Here is a 16,177-nt window from a genome sequence, read left to right as displayed (position 1 = left end):
TTCAACACAGAAGAGACCAAAGACGACCACATATTGAGTCATGACTCAGCCCTGCAACCCTTCGAGGGGGGGGGGGGATCCTTTCCTCTGTTTGAGACCAAGAGTGGGCCCTTAGAGGACCTGCTGGGCAACTGCTGACGAATCAGCGTTCAAACGGTTTCATTGAAAACGGCCGATACAGTGCAATAAAAATGTCACAGTTAGAAGAGAAGAGAAAGGAAACAGGGTTATTTCAGAGCAGCCCGGACGGCTTCCTCCAGCGCTTCACCTGCAAAAATCTGTTGGAGCATAAATCATTTCACAAATTTAAAACCCTAGTTGAGCCTGTGGAGGTAATAAAAAAAAAAAATTCTGTCATATGGAAATAAATAAAAAGATAACTGAAATAGAACGTTCCCGCCCCAACAAAAAAGAAAGAGATGAGGTACAGTTAGGGACAGACATGAGCATGTATGGTCTCACTCAGAACATGAGGAATGTCCAGTCACCAATGGATTAAGAGTCTGACTTCAAGTAAACCGACTCTGGAATTTAGATTTTTTTCCAACATTTTATTTTTTTTTTGAATGATGACTTGTTCAGCTTCTATACAGACACCATACAAAGCAAGTCACAAATTCACTTCAAAATATTCGACAGATTGAGCCAAACATTGCAGTTCCCACAAAATATTGGATGAACAATAAAGGCATTATTTCATATATTCCTTATATGTATGTTCTTTTTATATAGAAGCATTGTAAATAAAATACAATACAAGATATACAGCAGTCTATATTATTGTCAATCCATTCATGATAGAAAAGCGATTATGCAAGAGTTCATAATCTCTGTACCAAACCTGAACAAAGAAAAAAAAAAACAAAAAAAAAAAACAAAGGAAAAAAATGGAGAAATAAATAAAAAGAAAATAATTATTTTTAACTACATTCATACAAGTCGGTGCAACCCAGTTTCATTTAAGAGCAACTATCTGAAAGTCTACACTACTGTTTTATGAAGGCCTTCATAAAATTACCTAGATAAATCTCACCTACCAAACCTTTATAAGATCATACCACATTTTTTTCATTCCATTCAGTACTTCAACACGCCCAAGAAAAACATGAACGAACCCAAAAACAGACCGAAACAAAGGAAGGAAAGAAAAACTTGGCACGTCTAGTCCTTGAGTCCTCATTTAGGGGAGAAGGCAGAGTGATGTCATGTAAGCAAAGGTTGTGTCCTTTGGGCGGCTTGATGACAGTTCCAAGAGTGACTTGACTGTACAGCGTGGCTTTTTTTTTTTGTTGTTGTTTTTTTTTTTTTTTTTTTGTATGGCGTGTTTGAATGGGAGCAACAGGGGGGGGACGTGGCAGAAAGGGTTGTCGGGGCATTTCCAGAAGAGTCCCTACAGTCCGTTTTGGACAGTCTACTCTGAGCTCGTGAACACTCCAACCTTATCGGCTGGACCAGGCGCAAAGTCCTACGTGTGTTACCCTAAATGAGCACAGAGGGTAAAGCAGCAGCAAGTCCTCAACCAATAATCTCCTCTCTATCACGACTGGCAAAGCAGGGGGACTCTTTACTTTTAATCGTCATGCTCTTCTAATTCGGAAGGAGTTGGAAAGCCCTTTTTGTTGAAGAAAGGTTGGAAACAGAAGCACAAATCTGCAAGTATTAAAAAACAGTGTGAAATGGTTATATTTTTTGGTCGTTTCGTTTATTTTGTCTTATACGTGGAAAGATCCATCAACAAGTCTACGGAATGAGAAACCATTGATGGCAAGACATTAAGAAAAAAAACGGGTCGCATTAGTACAAATTAATGGGTTGTAATGGAGTTGCGTATAAAAAATTATTTTTGTCTAAATCCAATGTGCTTTTCAACACAAAAAGTGACAGACAGTCTAAAGAGGACAGCAGACCCAAGACGAGTAACAGAACAGTTTAGTTATTGACCATGGAAGCACTAGGAAGGAATAACACATGCTGCGCTGACACCTAGTGGCCGATGGTGATTATGGTCAAAAGTCTGGCTTGACTGGTTGATTTTGAGGGCAGTGAAAACATGAAGTGATACGATTTCATGTCATAAAGCTTTGGGTTACTTGAATATTCTAAAAGCGTCTGTTTTGGGAGATACCATCAAATAATTTAATGAAATCGCAGCTGCGTTTCTGGTCATAAGAGTCCCGTTGCCAGTGCCATGAAAGTAACCAGATCCCTTCTCTGACCTGAAGGAGTGCTGACTCTTAAATGTAAGATTATGGAGACAAATCCAATATTTTTCTTCCAGTGACATTAAGGCGTTTTTTTTTTTTGTCCTCGTTTTTTTTTATTTTGTTTTTTTATCTTCCTCTAACTCCTCCAAATTAATAAAATACATAAAGCTCAATACATAAACGGCAACCTGGAATCTGTCAGTGATTTGCAGGAGTTTTTTAGAGAACTGGCAGCACAAAGGGAAACGTAGTTTTAGAACCGACAAAAAGCTGGGAGATAGACTTCCTCGACATTGTTGTGGCGATGAAACTTTTCAGCCGGCAAACTGCAAGTCTTCCTGTCCTGAGCCCACTGCCCTCTTCCAGCGTCACTGAAGAAATGTTGACACACCCCATCCCACCCTCTCCCTCCCTCCCTCCCTCGGCACGCTGCTCCTCAGAAGGTCATGAGCTGAAACTCCCGCTCGGCCTGCCACTCCGGCACCCAAACCGGGTAGGTGGCGTGCTTCGGCATCTCCATGACGCGGACGGGGAGAGGCTCATTTCTCTGGTGGACATGGTTAGTCACTACCTAGCGGGGGGGAAGGGAGACAACAAGGGGAGCTAGCACACAGCCTGAACTTGGTTGGAGGCCACAAAACCTACGGCTCCAACAAAAGCTTGGGTACAAGAATGAAGGCAGTGGGAGAGAGACAGAGGGAGGGGGGCAGAAACAGAGGTGTATAGAGAAGGAGTTAGCTTAAAGAAGGAGGACAGCGGCGAGGGAAGGAGGACGTGAGGAGGAAAGAGACATTTCAGAGGTGAGCAACTAGAAGATGGGAAATCTCACGCAGCCGGATCTTTGTGTCAAAAAGCTCAGAAAGTTCTGGAAACAAAACTGAACCCTGCTCCACTTCGGAAAACATTTTTGCTCAGAATTTGCCTCCTGCTGAGTTGAACCGACTCAATTAAATGTTGGCTCTCATTTGACCAATCTCTGATTTCTGCAGACCTTCCAGAGCCTCTTGAGCTTGAGGGGGCTCAGATCTGGCAACGCAAGATTAGGGAATGCTTTGCAGCGAAAGGAGAAGGCTGGCAAAGAAGGGGGATGAAGGAGCATAGAAAGGTCACAGAGGGCACAAGTAAACGACAAGCTTAGGACAGATAAGGAAAATAGAGGGGTTAGTGCACATGTATGCTACTGGTTAGAGCCAAGGGCCAGAAGGGACAGGACATGAGGGTTAGGAGCAAGAAGCCAAGGGTCGGGGCGCTGGTGGGGGTGGGAATCCGAATTAAATGTGAGCCAGATTTGAAAGGGAGGGGGGGGGGGGGGGGTTTGGAGCAATCTAGATTTAGCAGGATGATCTGCACGTTTTCCATCTGAAGCTGAGATGCTGAATGAAGCTTGCACAATTATTGCCGAGTAAAGATGACAAAGGTTGCTTGGAATTTTTAGAGGCAGAAGAAGAGGCAGAACGGATCTATCAAAATAAGAGGGATGGGGGGTGGGGGTGGCTGAGATAACAGACTTAATCCACTTTCTACATCCAATTAGAAAACAAAAAGGACATGAAGAAAGGTCTTTTCTTTTTTCTTTATTCCACAGTGTTTGATTTTTGCTCCAAAGCAGACTTTTTTGAGCATTTTAAGGATCTAAAATAAGATCAGTAAAATGTTGTTCTCCTTTGCTCATTGTGTCGGGTCGACAAGTCACTGTCTTTTCCTGCATCAGAGGCAGGAGAGTCGGGCTTTAATGCATTCTGGGCTACCTGTCTCCCTCTGGTGGACAAAGTGTGCTTGGCTCCACGTCTCCTAGTAGTGCGAGTGGGTGTTGCTTTGCATCAGCTGTCGCATACTTACTGTGAAAATGTTGGAGCGGCGTTTCGACTGCTTGCGGATTGGCGTGGGCGTGTTGGAGGCAGCGATGGTCTCAATGCGCATCTCCCGCTGGCTTATGCTGGGGGTGGAGGGAACAGAGGAGGAGTAGTCGCTGAACGCGCCCCCACCGTTGGCCGCCTGGGAAAGGAGGGAGATTAGGAGGAACCGAGAGAGTCAGAGGAGAGGAGGCAGGATGAGAAAGAGCGAAAGCGAGCCGGGTCAGGATGACGTCAGGGTTTCCCACACTTACAAAGTGAGCAATCATTAAGAACAAACGTGTAAACTTTTTGTTTGTTTTTGTACAGAAGAGCACTTGTCAACAGAAATGAAGCTGAAGAGCTCTTACCTGGTTAATGTGAACGGAGGGGATGGATGCAGCGGGGACTGATGAGTGGCTGGGGGAGTTAGGGAGGGACTTGCAGGGACCAATAGATAGCTGCTGCTTTTTCCTCATGGCCACAATCTTCTGGGCAACTGGGGGCAAACACAGAGACGGTTGACTGGAGATTTCAAGAGCTGAGAGTGTGAAAACAAGACTAAGAATGTGTCTGCTTGTCCTTTTTGCTTCATAACAGCCTCAAATCAAACACGACTCCTGAAAAGACTGAAGGAAAATTGTGTTTTGGGTGATATAGAATGAAATTCAAGCTCAAAATTGCATTTCTGGGTCTTTTTTATTCAAATTGTTGTGAATCAGGAGCAGACAAAAACATGCCGTTTGAAAAAGAGCTTATTTGTGATCTAGAAAATAGGCTGGGCGGGCCACTTCCTGCTCCGTTCCATTCCGATGCATCCACTTGCAGACTAATAGATCCCTGTACGTCTTTGTTTTCCTCGTCTGAGCTGGCAGCTAACTTTGGTTTGATGTGTTAGGGAGTTTGACCTAGCATGACAGCGTTAAACGGAGCACTCTCAGCAACGGGAAGGGTTTGCTCCACGCCAAAAAACCCACCCACAACTCAGACGCCAATCTCGGCTGCTCTACAGAAACTATCCTAGAAAAAGACAAGTTTTTAGAAATTGGCCAAAAACCACATAATCGTAGTTAAAGATTAATAAAAATATGCCATGATACTGTGAATTACAGATACAAATATTTGATTAAAAAACAACGTAGATATGTGTGCTCATATTTTCATTCAGATTTTCTAAAGCTTAATTTTTCATTTTTAATAGATCTACAGTCAATGTGTGCAACAGTCATGCATCCCATCTCTTTGGTCATCTTTCTAATTTTCTGTGATGTAGTCATTTCAAATACAGTTTGACAGTTTACAAACCCGTTGTTTAAAAAAAACAAATTCCTGTTTTTTGCAAGTTTTTCTTTTTTAAATTGATATTGAATCAGAGGTTAGTGCTGCAGCTGAAAGAGTAAGAAGAAACCCAGCTCTTCAACTATTCAAAATATAAGAAAAAAATAGGATAAATGGGGGGGGCTTAAAGGGGTCCTTGGTGCCAGGTGCTTGCCCTCACTGGGGCAGCTGGGGTCTAGCATTGCAGTCTCGTGGCTGTGGGGGGGGGGACCCCGGTGCTGTCCCGGTGTGGGTGGAAGGGCTCTGTGGCAATGCTCCCGTAGCTGAGAGCTGGTATATAAATGTTTCCAATTTATTCACAGGAGAAGTTTAGGTTTCTTTTATGCAAACATGACCGCAATTATTGGTGGTGGTGGGGGGGGGTCATGGGGTAAATGTGCTAATGGGAGGGAGGGGAGAGGGCAAAAGGGTGGGTTGGTTTTAATTGCAGTTTTTCTATTTCGCTCAACTTTTTTTTAACTGCAAAGTTCTGTAAGCTGCTCAAAGCCTGAAAAGCACTTTTTTAAAGTTCGATTTGATTTGATTGAGTTTGATTTGATTTGATCAGGAGCATTCTAGGACTTTTTAAGACTACAAACTCTTTTCAAAAACAAACACCAGTATGTCTCTTTCTGATTGGGAGTAATTAATGAAAAGAAGATAGCATCCTTTTTTTTTTTTCCATTTTCTAATTAATTTCTGATTTAATTTCTTAGGAAGATTTGATATATCTTGATAGCTGAAAATAAAACAAAGAGTTGAGGTTTATGCTTATCTCAAATTTGATCAGCATTTGGAAGTTCAGGATTCTTTGCAATACAAACACAATTTCTCTGTACTGTGGAAGACAAACAGAGGAACCATCTAGAAAACCTGAACACATTTTTATTTTCAAGAAAAAATAATTAAAAAAAGAAGTTTTATCGTGTTATACTAATTTTCTGTTCCAGAGATTTCCTCCACTTTCTGGTTTCTTGAACTTATATCAAAAGTTTTATCATTTGTTTCAAAACATAAACTGAATCTGAAGAAAGTAAAAGGACCATTTTCACACATAAAAAAGTGTATTAAAATTAATCTCATCAAGAACATTTTAAATAGCTAAATATTAGTTTAAGAAAACATGTCTTACAATAAGAATTGTTAGTAAGACCACCTCTCTCCTCCCACTGGCACATTATTTTTTTCCTTTTAAAGAAAAATGTTCACATTTTAAGAATATTTGATTTATTTCTAGGGGCTGTTCTTACAGTGCAAAATATATTATGAGGTACAAAAACGTTGGCTGATTTTATCCATTAATTAGTCACATAATTAGTTTAAGTTTTCACAGCAGGAAAATGCGAGACAATAGTTCCTTCTTTAAAAGGTTGCAGACAAAAGCAGAACCACCCTCACTCGTTTGTTAGGCAGCGAGGAACAGACTGCCTGCGAAGAGCTTCTGGGAACAATTGGTAACTATTTGTAGAAAAAGTAATAACACAAAATGAAGCCTACATTTTTTCTGTCCTTTAGTGAGCCCTGTTGTGTGATTCTGGCCGAATGAGAGCATTGTCTCCACGCGAGGGGGAAGGATTTGCTATGCAGAAGGTGCAACCTGCCATCTCATTCACAGCACGTTCAGCTGGGGAGAGCAGGAGGGACTTGGAGGGGGGAGGCAACGTTCACGCATGTGTGATGTGAAACTGCACTGGGGGAGAGCAGAGATGATCTGAAGTCCCAACAGCTGGGACCATAATGCCCGGCTGCCCCGCAGCGGAGACGACAGCATCGCAGAGCAACTTCTCCAGACAGACTTCACTCTTGATTATTTCAAAATGGGCTTCAGGAAGCAATTAAGGTAGGAACAGAAGACAAGAAGTGAAAGCAGCAGCCACGGAGATGATCTGTGAACACTGCAGCTCACATTCAGAGGGTTCGTGAGGCATGAAGGAGTTTCAAAGGAGCTGCTGCCTCAGGGGATGGAGTGATGGAGCTGAAACAGCTGAGTTCTCTCTATTTCACTTCTAAACTCAGAGGAGAACAAAAAGTTTCCACAGACTTTAAAAAGACAAAGTACTTTGCTTCAAATACTCCACTGACGTAAATAAATATAAATGCATAACTGAGATAAATATTTTCTTTTGATTGATGCTGTTTCACGCACATTCAGGTGAATTTGTTCAACTCAGATAACAGAAACATCTGCATTTGTTTTCATTGAATTGTGTTTTATTTAATTATAAAACTAAAGGAAGTAGCTTAAAGAAATTATATATTTGATTGAAACATAGTTCAACATAGAAGTTCAAACATTTATTATTTTTGCATGACTATTTTTGAATTTATTTGAAATGACGACATCCAACCTATCCAAATTGTTAGATAAAAAGGTTAAAATGACTTTGATCTTCCTACATTGTGAGGTAATCAACCTTTTTCACAGATTTTGACAAAAAACGAATTTTATCTGCAAATCTAAATAGTTTCTTATAATGTTTAATCTTAAATATTGTCATAAATAATCCTTTGTATCTTATTTCAATGTTTTATTTGCATTAATGTGAGTAATAATCAAATGTGTTTTTATCAATGAATTAATTTCCTAACTAATACCTTTACATTATGTGTAGTAGGGCTGTAACGAGTATCCGAATACTCTGATACTCGTTACCTGTTATCGAAAAATTAGACTACAAAAATGAGTGATTTTCGAGATAGCTGATTTGCAACCTTTATAAATAAAAATGCACTTCAGACAATGTAAATATTGTTCTAAATTGTATAATAATGCTGTATTTTCCAGAATAGACGTCACGTTTTTTTTTTTTTTTTAGTTTGGGGTACGACTTATTCTCAAGAGCCACTTATATATGTTTTTTCCTTCTTAATTTTGATTTTTTGGCTCCTGTAACTTATACTATGGAAAATAAGGCCCATGGACAAAATTAACGGTACTGTCACAGGAAGTAAAAAGAAAACAACTTCAGAGTAAAGTGTCGGTGAAAGTTCTTACAAAGTAAAGCTGTCGAGTGATTTTCACATTGACGTAAATTTAAAAAGAGACTGAAGTTCAGTTTACCAAAAAATAGTTCTGAAAGTAAAAAAATAACACATTTGTTTTAGATATATATTAAAATTAGAAGAAAAATATGATGAATATGAATGAGAATTTGCAAAAACCTTTTGATCTTGTTAACATTTTCAGGATTTTTAAATTAATCTGAAGCAACAGTGACGTTTAAGTTAAGCAGGAAGTTGACAGAAAAACTTTATAGTCTAACATTATTTAAAGTGATAAATATATCTTTTTTTCTAAAGCTTTGTGTTTTTATTTCTCATGTTTTGTTGATTCTGACCTACATGCAGCAACACTTCAGACACGTTTAGATAAAATACCAAGAATTGTCGTTCGATTTGTGAATCATCGATCCTGATTTGCGAATAAGATCGCCACCTAAGTAGCGACACACGTCCCTAACATGCACGCACTGAAAGCTCATGCTTTCTGTTACTCCTCCAAACGCTCCTGCTCACCATCCTGGAAGACTCTCTCCACGTTCAGGCCGTACGTGGAGCAAGTCTCATAGTATGTGCAGCGCTTCAGGTCGTTTGACAGCTTTCTGGCCCGCGAGTCGTCAATCACTCTGGGGTTGGCGGCACTGATCGCATCTAACAAAACAAGAGGAACACACGAATCAAATAATAGATTTAGACAAAGATGAGCAAAGAAAAAAGGGAAAAACTCGGAGGCAGTAACACTAAATAGATGTGTGTGTTTCAAACACCTTGTGTCCCAACCAGGACCATGGGCACCTCAGCTGTGTTCCTGTAGCTGGACAGGCGCAAGAAGTAGTTGTAGACCGTCTGAAAGCTGATCTCATCCTCCAGGCTGAAAACAAAGACCACCGCATCCACCCAGGCAGCAAACTGAGGACAGAACAAAATAGATGTTTGGAAGTTCTCAACAGTAGAGTTACATCCATTTATAACAGAAGGGGGCAGTATTGTCACTGCTGTTGGACAAGGGGAACCTTAAAGTCTGGGGCCTTCAGAGTTGCCGTGACAAGAGCTAACACAGAGTATAAAAATGCATGAAATAATGTGCTAACGTTTGCGTTTTTATGCTTAGTAAAATATTAAAAAGCCATATTTTCTGATCAAAATGGAGCAAAAGATGATCTGAAATCTCACTAATCATCATCCATTCGTGGAAAGAGGGTTAAACATAACAGAGTTACAGTGACAGACTATTCTCCTGCATTGTGCTCTCCTTCATTCAGCCTCATGCTGGCCAAGACCCCTACGTGGATTGAATAGCAAATCAAGCCTCCGAGCCACAACTCTGAGTGGGAACATAATGGAGGCCTTTAATTATTCCACTAATTACACAGGCAGCTGACAGCTGAGCCAAACTCTTCTCCGTTCCCTTTTCTGACACTCAGAGATGCTGGCGTGAACGTGAGCCGGGCCCCGGATCTGCACGGAATCTGCACTGGAAGTTCACGTTTTTCACAGAAGAGTTTGCTTTGTTTTCATCCTGAAGCGTGTTTAAGCTGCACGCCCCAAGCAAGCCTGGGGAGGGAATATAATTCCATGGAGCAACACTAACAATTTGTTTCCAGTCAACAGACAGATTTATATAGACAAATGCAGATTTATATCTACAACCTCTGAGGGAAAAATCTACTACCTTAAATGATTTAAGATCATATTTAATATTTTTTTCCTTCTTTAGATAATAAGAGTGAAAGAGCCCAAAAGAATATAATGCTACTGACTATTTAATTTAACACTAAAGTAAAAAAAAAAAACTTTTAATTCTCCACCTTGTTAAATCATATTTAAATAACCTTCCATATCAAGAATTTCTCCACATTCAATTACGGTAGTTGTTTTTGGGGGATGTGCCATTTCTCATATTTTCAGCACAAACTTAAAAGGAAAAACAGGAAAAGCTGGAGTCAATAGTTTTCCCAAAAATGTTTTGGTAGATACAAAAGAAGAAAGACAGATTCCACACACGTTAGAGTTTCCCTCAGACCCTTTCAGAAAACAAAGCCAGCATAGGCTATAATTCAATTTTAAACCCAAATAACAGGTAACATCCTTTTGATGGAGTTTAAATACGCAGCAGCTCGTAAGATGAGTTGGACTTGGAAAAGTGACAAAAGCATTACAATTATAGGAGCTGAAATATTTGCTTTTTTGATGTAGTTTGCATGTTTCACCTTTTTAAATTGGTGATTAGTGACACCTGGGTGACAGGTTTGATAAGTGCCAGCTCACCTGTCCTCAGGATGGAGAAGGAGAGGAGAGTTTGGGCTGTTTATCCCTGTTTTTGGCTGTTTTGGTGCCACTTTTTTGCAACCACTTTCTTTGCAGTCCCTTTTTCTTACCTTTTGTTAATCAGGTTCATTAAATCATGATTATTTTCTCCTGCTAGTTTTTGTAAAAATAAACAAACACGCAAACAACAGAATGGACTGCGGCGTATTCAAGAGATGGTCATCCACAAAACTCAACCGATCAGCTTCTCAAGAGGATTCAACAGGATATTTGCCTCTGCAACAACATGTAGTAGGGCTGTAACGATTCATTTTAACAACGGTTTGATTCATTGAAAATATTGATTCATTGTGAATGATCCGATTCCCAGATCAAAAATGAATCCAAGACATCTTTAGTCAAAATTCCACCAGTGGGACTCAGAGAAATACTGAACAGTGTAGTTGAAGTTTTCCAGATTCCTTGGATTTCTTGCAAGATAATAAAATGTAACTAAATACATGTATATAAACAAACAAGTAAACCAGAATGAATGTCAAATTTATTCACATTTTAGTTTCCTAAAGTTCAGCCCACTGTTGTTTTTCCAGTTTAAAATGACCCAAAGGGAACATTATTGGAACATTCTAGCACACTGTGGTCACATGTGTTTGCTAAATTCAAAGTGTTTCCACAAATGGGACTGGAATATTGGACTGAGCAGTTTTTGCTGCATCGCGTCGTTTTTACACTATAGTAACATAAACCTGCTGTGTATCGTTCCAAATGGTAATTTTCCGATATTGATGTAATCGATTTATTTCCTGTCGATTCAATTTAATTGATCGATCTGGTCGGATCGTAAGAAAATAAATCAATTTATCGATTTATCGTTACACCCCTGGTCCTTAGAGGAAAAAAAGCATAAAACCAATCGTGTTGTTATGGAGTCATTTGGACTAAATGTTGCAGTTTGCAGAATCTGCGTTATATAAACATTTCAATTGATAGCCTACCTGCAACTCTGGAGGCCCCCCTTCATCTCTGATTAGCAGTAGGTAGCTCTGTCCATCTACCACAATTTCTTTCTTGAAACGCCCACCTGAAAAATAAAGAGGCTCGGTCTATAAGAGCAAACAGATCAGAGAAGAAGAGCAAAACTTCTTCATGTAAATGCAAGAGATGCATTAAAATTTAGAATTAGGCTTAATACTAAATCATGGAAAGGTCAAGCTTTCTCTTTGCAAACATTGATTTGAATGTAGTTTTTGCACAGACAACAGATTGGAAGATTTTTCAAAAAAACAATTGAATTTTGAGCAACAAAAAGCATTTTAATCATGCGAACAAAATTAAATCAGGTAAAATGATCTGCTTTGTATTTCATTTCAAACTGGAAACCTGTGTTGAAAGGAAAAGAAGCTGACACTTTAACTTTCCATTTCTTTTCGACATAAATTCTGTTCTTTTGCCATCGGCTCCAGATAAAGAGAAGACCAATGGGAGAGCCACGCAGCAAATTAGATTTTGCATATCATTTCAATAGCTTGCGATCCTGTGGAGATTAAAAACATTCAAATGAGAAAGTTGTAAGGCAATAGATGTCCCAGGGAGAGAAATCGGCGCCTTATGAATACGAAAATATGCTGAAAGCAATTTGACGGTATTGAATAATGCAGAACTCTTAAAAGCTCTCGGAGTGATCATGAAATATGTCCAAAGAAATTGGGCCAAGGCAGCAGATGAACATGTGAAGTAAGGACACAACTTTTAGTCTTGTCTTGGAATTTTAACATCCCATAAAGTGATAAAATAAGGTAATTAGGATCACACATTCAACAGGGGAATCGAGCGCTCTGCAGTATCGGAGGGCTGTAATTCTTATTAGGAAAACCATATTTCCTGTGTCAGCAAGCAATTTATATCCACTCTAGCTATACTTCCACATTGCTAAGTTCACTTTAGCGCACTAGGCAAATAGCGGATTCTCCCAGCCTCTTTTCGCGGCTCTCAGACCTCGCTTTGATGCTGACTGTGTTACGCAGAGGGAGATCGATGAAGTCAGTCAGCTTTGGAGCTTTTTCAGACAAACGTTTCTGCATATGCATGTCTGAAGCCTGTTTGCATTGCAGAGAGCGAGATCAGACACAGATTGATCAGAATTAGTACAGACTCCAGTGTGTTCATATGCCAGACAAAGATTATAGGACTCTCAGAAACATCAGAGGGGATGGATGCTCACCGAGAAAAGAGGGGAGGACTCGGAAGTAAAACATTTTTATTATGAAATAATCCAGATTTTCATTTAGATCGGAACTAAGAGCTCCAAGTGGAAAACACTACAGCGTCACCTTGACTCAATAAAAGCTGCGTGTGGGTAATCTGAGTCATTGTTTGGGTTCAACTTCACATTAAAATGTGACTACAACCCCCTTCCACATGCAGGGACAGTCGATTGGTAGGCATAGTTAACACGCAGTGAGCATACTCTGCTTTACACGGAGGATTAGACCTTGACACAGCGCCACAATCCAATGGAGCTCTATCCGGTGTTGCCATAGCAACACACCCCAGTACCTTTTCTTTTTTTTTTTTTTTTGGAGATATCATAGCAAGAGCCCAGAAACAAAACAGTGAAGAAAGAGACATTGCCGAGACTTCTGCAAAGTAAATACCGGAGCCGAGGTAAAGCCAGCGCTGAGGCATCAGGTCATCTGGGGCGGGGGGCAGGTATGCGGCACCACGGCAACAGACAAGCCACTAAAACACACATCTGAACCTACATGTTTCCTTGATTACGACAACAGCCCCCGCTGCTCCCCCCGCCTCACCACAACCACCCAGCATTTCAACCAAAGCTGAAATTAGCCCTTGATTTCTCAAGGATTAATTAAGCTATGGCGATTTTTTTTCCCTCCCCTGGTGCAGGAAAATGCCAGAAACAAATTATGCACTTCATGTCTCATCCATACTATAATTATACCAAAGTGAAACACTGAAAAGCCTTCAAAGATCAACTGTTAACTATCAAGTCAGCCAACAGATACAATATATATAAACCTTTTACACCACTCAACAGTTTTAAAAATGATCACCTAAAGAGAGTTTTTGTTCCTGATTAGAACAGAAATAAACTTTTTTGGCCTCAGAAAAAAAAGATACCATTTTAGTGTCACCTTCATGTTTTGATGTGATGAAACTGTTGTGATTGTCATTATCTGAGCCATTTTAGACAGCATGAATGAAAGCCATCACTGCATCAAAACAAGCCTACGATCAATTACATTAGAGAGCTCAGCTAAACAATTTAGGTTTTAGGCGTCACATGAAAACAACATCAGCCGAGAACAACTATTTAGTAAGATATCCATTAATAAAAGCCATGTTAATCACCCACTAAATAAAACACTGTCATTCAGCACTTTTTATTTTCTGTATTGGAAAACAAAAAGTTTTATCCCAGTGAATGAAACAAAAACAGAAGTACTGGAAAAGACAAAAAAATACCCTCCCCCGGCCCTCGCCGCCCCCTTTTGACCCGCCCTCATCGACTAAGCAAATGCTCCACGCCCCTCATTCTACCCTTCCACCCTGGTTAGAGCTGCATGAAACAACTTCATTTAAAAAAAAAAAAAAAAAAACATTTTTTTTTGTTTTATCTCCATAGCAACAGTTTTATTTTTTGGTTGCCTGGGGGACAAGGCCAGGTCTCTGTAATTTTAAAAGAATTGACAAAAGTCAACTTTTGGATTTCCTTGGCAAAAGAGGTTTTGTGTTAACCACACCCACATTCCTAATATGTTCCTATTCCATATTGTTTTGTTCAGCTTAAACCAAGGATTCTTGTACCAGAGTTTCACAATATTCCAGTAAAAAACGTCCAAAAACAGGTACTAGTCCTAAAGGTGATTTTTTTTTTTGGGACAATTCAAGATGGCGGCCTCCTTCTGAAGTCAAAGGTCAAAGAAAACTTGGTTGTTGTTGCAGACGTAACCTGGTGGAATGTTTGTGAAATGTGAAGACCGCTTGAACAAAAGTTTTCTTTCCCCGTACTGTGCGAAATTCCCAAGTTCCCAAATGTCACACTCTGCCGCAAAATGGCCACTAAGCTGCAGGTTCTGTGGCCATCCCATAATAATTTTAAAAATTTCCTTTGGGTATCCCAAACTTGTGCGTTTTGGCTTGTTGTGAGCAAAAACCTACCAAATTTCCCATAACTGATATTATCTATATCTCATAAAAAAGTAATATAGCAGATTTATTTGAAGATTTCATCAAAATTTTTTTTTTTTTTTTTTGAAAAGAGCATTAAAAATTAATTTTGGGATGTATTGTGCTTTACAGGGTTATACTCAGCAAGAACTCTCCAGCTGGTTGCCTGCTTGTATATTTTAATGAAGTCGGTGGATTTCTTGTGAATTAGCCTTGCTCCCAATGGCTGCCTTTCCGTTACACACAAAACTTCCAGAAATGTTTAAAAAACACAATTTTTGCAACTTCTATTACTGTTTCCATTTCAATCATAACTATGCAAATAAACATACCAACTCACGCCATAAGTCACTCAAAAGCATGGCGACAGATGTGAACAACACTTTGATTTTTGAAGGAGACGTCAGCGTCTTATTCAGGCCATGGAGGGTTAAGCTCCTTATACGTGGTGTGATTTTGGGAAATTGAGGTTGGTGATTTTACAGACCAGCTGTGGGACCTCTTATGGCGCCCACTGTGCAGCGCCCAAAGCAGCCAGTTCCTACCAAGAAGCGCATTGCCATCATTATCTGGCTTATTTAATTTGGTACAAGTGGTTTCCATTGCAGCCTCAAAAACAACCTCCTCCAAGCTCAAAATCTATTTTGTGATAAATGCGAGTTTTTCAAAGTTGTCCTGTTTTCAATATTGTTGTAAATGCAATTTGCGCAATTTCAAAGTCAATGGAAACTAAGCTAGGGTTTCATAGAACCATCATCCAAAACTTCCACAAATTCAACGTGCCTCCTTGCTTACAACATCTGACTTGATTGCTAAACAGGATGCACCATCATTTTCATTCAGGGGGGGCAGATTTTATACCCCAGGGGACTCAATTTTATGTATTTAAAGGCTTCAGGGCCTTTAGAAACCTTTGTGAACGTTTGGACAATATTAAAAATAAATTATATTTACATATGTGTTGTCTTTTTGATAAAAATATGTTAGTGTTTTATTTTATTTATTAAAAAATATCTACATTTATGAGCATTACTGGATATAATGTGTAACGTACAATATTTAAGAAAAGTTTGGACATATTCCCTTATTCCTGATTGTGTCTAAACTTCTGATAGTTGTAGGAGGAGATGCCAGAGGGCTGCATTATTCAGAAGCCTGGTTTCTGTTTCTTTGCTTTCTGTCAAATATGCAAATCTCCTGGTAACCCTCACCTCCTTCTGCAGACTCTTACCTTCAGGAGACTCCTCCTGCACATATGTTCCTGTCAAGTATCGATGCACTAAGGCAGACTTCCCACTGGACAGATTTCCCACAATGCCCTGGGAAGCCACAAGAAAAATATTGTGGTTATTACAAACATGACAA

General features: G+C 39.7%; 1 protein-coding gene across 5 annotated transcripts in view; it reads right to left on the bottom strand.

The window, feature by feature from the left end:
* The window catches only part of agap3 (ArfGAP with GTPase domain, ankyrin repeat and PH domain 3), a 145,624-nt gene that overhangs the window by 56,906 nt on the left and 72,541 nt on the right, over nucleotides 1-16,177 (bottom strand). For 3 of the 5 annotated variants that reach the window (XM_023965328.2, XM_078934094.1, XM_011487000.4), the window contains exons 3-8: nucleotides 16,044-16,131; nucleotides 11,617-11,702; nucleotides 9,121-9,262; nucleotides 8,870-9,004; nucleotides 4,408-4,535; nucleotides 4,044-4,199 (exon numbers count right to left, since the gene is read on the bottom strand). In XM_023965328.2, coding sequence (XP_023821096.1) covers nucleotides 4,044-4,199; nucleotides 4,408-4,535; nucleotides 8,870-9,004; nucleotides 9,121-9,262; nucleotides 11,617-11,702; nucleotides 16,044-16,131 — 735 coding nt within the window. Of the gene's footprint in view, nucleotides 1-530; nucleotides 2,776-4,043; nucleotides 4,200-4,407; nucleotides 4,536-8,869; nucleotides 9,005-9,120; nucleotides 9,263-11,616; nucleotides 11,703-16,043; nucleotides 16,132-16,177 lie in introns of those variants that run through there. The other 2 variants (XM_078934095.1, XM_078934096.1) reach the window with 2 other exon arrangements.

This window comes from Oryzias latipes, chromosome 17 (assembly GCF_053564925.1).
Source record: "Oryzias latipes strain Hd-rR chromosome 17, Olatipes_Hd-rR_3.1".
Classification (NCBI taxonomy): Eukaryota; Metazoa; Chordata; class Actinopteri; order Beloniformes; family Adrianichthyidae; genus Oryzias; species Oryzias latipes.
Note: the sequence above shows the minus strand (reverse complement) of the source record. Positions and strands in the feature narration are given on the sequence as shown.